Here is a 6,000-nt window from a genome sequence, read left to right on the forward strand (position 1 = left end):
CATTTGCTTTCAAACAGAAACTATATAGGAAAGGTATTCAGTCAATCCATCATTTAGTAGCAAAGGGAAGAGAAATGAATTTAGCATAAAATAAGGATCAAAACCAATTCCCATCAGGAATATCTAGATAATCTGCCCGTCATTTTTGTTGTAAATCTTTGAATATTTAAAAGGCACATTCTAAAACCATTTTCATCTGTTGTTTGCTTATGCTCTTGAAGACATTATGTATGCAGATATTATTTAAAATTACTTTATTTTTTAAGTGTTATTTATTTTTGAGAGACAGACAGAGTGCAAGCAGGAGAGGGGCAGAGAGAGAGGGAGACAAAGAATCATAAGCAGGCTCCAGGCTCTGAGGTGTTAGCACAGAGCCCAACACAGATCTCGAACCCACAAGTTGGATGCTTAACCAAAAGGTGACAGATATTGACCCACCCAGGTGCCCCTATTTTAAATTGCTTTAATTTAAATATGCTATTTGGAGAATTAAGAAAGACATTACTAAACCATGAGGGAAACAAAATATGATTTTTTTTGCAAGATAAATATATTCATTGTCCCATAAAGCCTTTTATTTCTTTATTTGTGTACGAATATAAATTATTCCTTTCCGACATAGTTAATATATATAAAGAAATAAACTTGAAAGTCCTGAAGAATATATATAAAGAAATAAACTGGAAAGTCCTGAGGTTGTGAATTTCATAAAATACAATTTTTAAAACCAATTTATTGCATTTCTAATTACATAATTTTTAAATTCTACAATAGAGCTACCCGAAATTTTAGTAACTCATTTGGAATTCTAAAGAAACCCATTGACTTTAGGGAGTCCCTGGGTGGCTCAGTCAGTTAAGCAGCCAATTCTTGTTTTTGGCTCAGGTCATGATTTTCATGGTTCATGAGTTCAAGCTTCACATCAAGTTTTGTGCTGACACTGCTGAGCCTGTTTAGGATTCAGTCTCTCCCTCTCTCTCTGCACCCCCCACCCCCGGCTCATGCTCTCTCTCTCTCTTTCTCTCTCAAATAAATAAATAAAACTAAAAAAAAGAAACGGTTTGACTTTCTATTTGTGTCTTCTGTTTTTCTACATGCTAAAACATAAAGTGAGACAGTAAAACTTTATGTCCATTTTAAGTGACAGAGAACAGGAGACTCAAAGGACTTTGAAGTATCCCACTGAGTTCTCTCATTAAAAGATCTCCTGGGAATAGCTATTAGTAATAGATTGTTCATAATTTGGAGAAGTTTTCTTGATCTATTATATAAAACAATGAAGACTTAACTAAGCCATCCTATTTTAAAGTTTAATATTAATTTTTACACATGATTACAGTGAATGAAAAGTTGGGGAATTTTATATATTAGCAGAAAGTTAAACAATTATTGCATAAGTATGTTTCTAGTACATGGATGACTGGAAAGTTGCTTTCAGTGATGCTCAAATTCCCTGTGAGGAAGCAAAGGGTCAAAGAGCAGTAGATAGTGTGGGGAAGACAGTTCAAAGCTACACATGTTTTGGACAGATCTGGATTAGGTCACAGGGATGTGGCTAATACACTCGTAACCTAGGAGCAGAGTCCCACACCAGTGTGCCCAATCATCAGACACCTGGAAACATCCAGGTTGCCAAACTGGAGATGTATTTGAATATTCTCATTTCCACTCACTGATTTAGTATGAAGAAAATCACCTTTGTGTCTCATGTTCGATTCAAACCTAGGTCACTATATATGGCCTACAAGTCCTGATCTCTAGCTTTAGAGAAGAAGGAAGCCAGTTAACATCAAATTCATCCAGTCAGAGGGAGATCCAAAAACAAAAAAAAGTGGAGTGGTAACATTCCTAAACGTTTTCACAGGCTCATCTCATTTGTCATTACCTGTTGAACGCTTTCTTCCCTCTGGCTAGTAAGCCTCAGGAGGACAAAAACACTGATCTTTTTTTTCCAGAATGTAGCACAATACCTGGCATGTGTTAATCACTCCGTAAAAACTAGTTGCTGCTGCTGTTGATGATGATGATGATGATTTATATTCCCTGTTTCCCTAACTTCTTTTTCTTTTATACTTCCTCTCTTCTTTTATACTCTTACTAATTATCTTCTCATTCTATTATTTAAGATACTGATATAAAAGTAAATGTTACACACGCAATCTTACAAAAGGGGGTCTGGATTAACTACTTGTTTGACCATAATACATTCATATGCATTATTATAGCTTCAAAGATAAGGCATGAAAAAAATATCGAGGGAATCTAAAATAAAGAGCAAGGCAACGAATTTCCTAACTGTAAATTTCCTAATGTTTCCAATTTAATGTTTTAATTAAAAAAAAGCAATATTATTCACTAATTAACATCAATGCTTTTGGTTTTTCTAAAGTTTTACATAAATTATTATATTTTACTTTTAAATACAGTATCTTTATTTCAGATAATGGATTGCTCTTGTCCTTTCTGTTTCTTTTTGATTGATAGGTTCAAGCAATTCTGAAAAGAAATTGGAATCAATATAAAATCCAATTTGGAAACAGCTTCTCCCATTCAGATGCTCTTCGCAGTGCGTCTTACACAGTGTCAACAATCAGTGATGGTACAGGATACAGTCATGACTGTCCCAGTGAACACTTAAATGGAAAAAGCATCCACGATATTGAAAATGTTGTCTTAAAACCAGAAAAGTTATATGATTGATAATAGAGGGAATACTGTTTAACTATTTTGGGTCACTCCTAACTCAAGGACTTGGATCCATGACTTTACAACCAGAAGACTTCAGTATAAAATGAATTTCTTGAATACCACAAAGAAACGCCTCACATCAATTCAGTAGTATTTTGTTAAATGTTTAACAACTAGACCTTTGGGAGGGGAAAAAAACCCTTGATTTGTAATGTTTTTCCAGTTTCTATGGTGTATTCCCACCAGGGCTAATTTCGGTCTACCAATCTGACATCACCGAGTGTGAAACTGGGAAAAGATGAGGACAGTCAACTCTTGTAGGCTGGTGTGTGCCAGCTCTAGTACACCACTGCACGAATTCACATGTGAATAAGACTGTAAAGTTCATATACGCATCGGGCGTGATTCTACTCTTGTTGGCTAAACAGGCCTAGCTGAGGCCTACAGACTTAGAGGGAAAATTAACTTTTCATTTGTTTGTTTTAAAAATCTTCATCCCATATTCATTGGTGCAGTTGATTTTTTTTTTAACCAAGTAGGTATTCTAACCCTTTTTGTATTTACCCTTTCAAATGGACTGCATAAAGAGGTAATTATTTCTGTTGGCTTACCCACTTCTCCCCAAGAAAAGCAATAGAGTAGAATTGCTATTGGCTACTCATTGGCTGATACATCACAGTTATATCCAATGTCATATCTGTTTTTGAGGTTTGACGAATAGTATGTCAGACATACAATCCTACTTTGGCATCATCAGGGGGATATCTTGGTTGATATTACAAAACATCCTTGTCAGCTACTTTCCTATCTTACTACACAAGTGGGAGGGAATCAGTTTCCCTGTATCTGTAAATAGAAACTTTGCCCCTTCCATTTCTACTGTGTAGACAAACTGGCAATTATTTTACATGAAAGGAAATCAGTGAAGGATTTCTTATTTTCTTGGAAGTTTGTAAAAAAAAATTTGTTATGAAAAATAAGCTTGTAAATACTCTGTTATTCTATTTTATAGTCTGAAATCAAATGTGTACAACCTAGATAAGTTTTTAAAAAAACAAATACATAATGTAACAATGTATGCATGTTAATATCTGATACTGTGTCTGGGCTGATTTTATAATAAAATAGAGTCTGGAATTCTATATTTGGTAAATATTTTAAAGACAACCAGATGCCAGCATCAGAAGTTTGTTTGAGAACCAAGAGAACAGAAATATCTATGATAAGATATAAAATATTTATTTAAAAAAATCAAGCCATTGTTTTATTATATTAGCTTAGGTGATGCTTTCATACCTTAATAATAGGTATGTTTGACATATTTCTCCTTTTATTTTGACGATGAGCTTGCATTCTAATCCAGTAACGTTAATGGATTCCTATCGTAAAAAATGCCAATCTGCCATTCTTATGGTTTTCACACCATTAAAAATATTACTTTTCTGACGCTTACTGCATAAACATTTATGGCTTTGGGAGTGTTCAGACTTTTTAAAAAATTAGAGGAATAGAATATATATACATATATATCATATACAATGCTTTATTAGAGCTACTATGATAATATGATACTAGAAATCAGTGAAAGACTTGAATACATCAGTGAAGAAGAATTGTCAGAACATTTAGGGAGTAATTAAATTAAGATGGAAGAAAGCCTTGCTAATGAATTAAAGTGACATTTAAATGGGATTCAGTTGTTCCCCTAATGTTATTTTCCACTGGAATTTCTGAAAAACAAAAATGCCTTCAATTAGTAAAATTCAATTTGAGGAGGACAAGTTACTATGCATATGTGCTTTTCTAGTGTGTCAATTTGCTTAAAATGGATTAAACTAATGACTGAGTAATCATAGATTCTTTCTTAACTGTCAATAGATTGTGAGTTCTGAAGTCATTTGTAATTGTCCAGGAAAATTATCTAAATTAGTAAGAACTAACAGATTAAATGGCTTGGTCAATATAGTTATAATTCATCTGTACACATGCAAAGATTTTGTCGTTTGTTTCTAAATCTATGGATTTTACAGCAAGCTGTCACAGGAAGGAATGCAGGCTGTTCTCGACTTGCCACTGTCTAAATAATACAAAAATTCCTTTAAATAAACTCACTTTTTAGCTACTTATTCTTCAAAGATTCAAATCCTTTGCTTCATACTGCTCACATATTTCCACATTCTTCCAGACAAACTGTCAAGTCTCAACCATAAATGACAGTAGAAAATTCTGTCAAATTCTCCATCAGCATTACAGTAAAAATTTTACTGTCATTTTCCAGTGTTTCTTTTATTCTGTTTTTTTATCATATTAAATTTAGATCAGATTTCTTTTATGGCTCACAATTGTTTAGTGCACAGTTTTTAGATGAAGGCATCCAATAATTACTCAGTTTTGTAGCCATATTTTCTTACGAGTAGTATTTTCAAATATTAGACTTCTCTAAAGCTGAAGTGATAACTAGGATCTCCTTTATATCTTACTTATAAAGAAAAGATAAAATAAATACTTTTTAAAACCAAATTTTTGGGGTAGCTAAACACTAATTTGGGGAATTTCTACCTTTCAGAATACAGATCTGCTACTTTTCTGTAAGTACTTGTGTAAGTCAGATTTTAATTAAAAAATTCTAGTTTGTCCTTTTTCATTTTCTAAAGTTATTTTCCAGTGAATTCATTCATAAAATATCCATTCTGGAATTTGGTGTTTGCTCAAATGTAACGCAGTGTGTACATAGTATTAGTGGTAGGTGTAGTGCTGTATTTATTGGCTTAATAATTTTAAGTGTGAACTTCATTGTCTTTTGGTTTTAACCTGCTAATAGAAACCACCACTTCTTTTATCTGTAAGTCACAAACGAGATATTTTGATCAATTAAAATAAGTCATATTATATCTACTTAATGTACATCTCTATTTTTTGATTGTATGAAAATATTAAAGTTATGAGTTAAAGTTGATTTTCACGCATGTGTACTGAAGTGTTGAATAATTTATACACATAACTGTTTATAGCAGTCAGTGGAATACTACTAAAATCAATGACTATATCTCTTTTGCCCTCTTTAAAATCTACAATAAACCAGTAAAACATCCCATAAACCAATTTTTTAAATATTATGAATTTGAAAAAAATTGTGAATTTGTTTTTCAAGCTAGAAAACTCTAAAGAAATAAAATTCTAAATAAGTATTCAAATTCCTTTCTAGGCTGAAAGAAGTTTGGAAAGGATGCCCAGAAAGAGGAAAATGTACAGGAATTTCTCTCCTTTCTCCATTATGTTCCATTGTGTAGTTTTGTATTGAACAGAGGAAAG

The 6,000-nt window shown here is 32.7% G+C and overlaps 1 protein-coding gene across 2 annotated transcripts in view; it reads left to right on the forward strand.

Moving 5' to 3' along the window:
* CALCRL (calcitonin receptor like receptor) overlaps positions 1-5,644 on the forward strand; it is a 102,987-nt gene extending 97,343 nt beyond the window's left edge. For both annotated transcript variants that reach the window (XM_019461676.2, XM_019461682.2), the window contains one exon: positions 2,485-5,644. In XM_019461676.2, the coding sequence (XP_019317221.1) occupies positions 2,485-2,700 (216 nt within the window). In that variant the 3' untranslated portion in view covers positions 2,701-5,644. The remainder of the gene's footprint in view (positions 1-2,484) is intronic.
* Positions 5,645-6,000: the final 356 nt, after the last annotated feature.

This window comes from Panthera pardus, unplaced genomic scaffold (assembly GCF_024362965.1).
Source record: "Panthera pardus isolate Hobbes unplaced genomic scaffold, ASM2436296v1 HiC_scaffold_10, whole genome shotgun sequence".
In the NCBI taxonomy this organism is placed as follows: domain Eukaryota; kingdom Metazoa; phylum Chordata; class Mammalia; order Carnivora; family Felidae; genus Panthera; species Panthera pardus.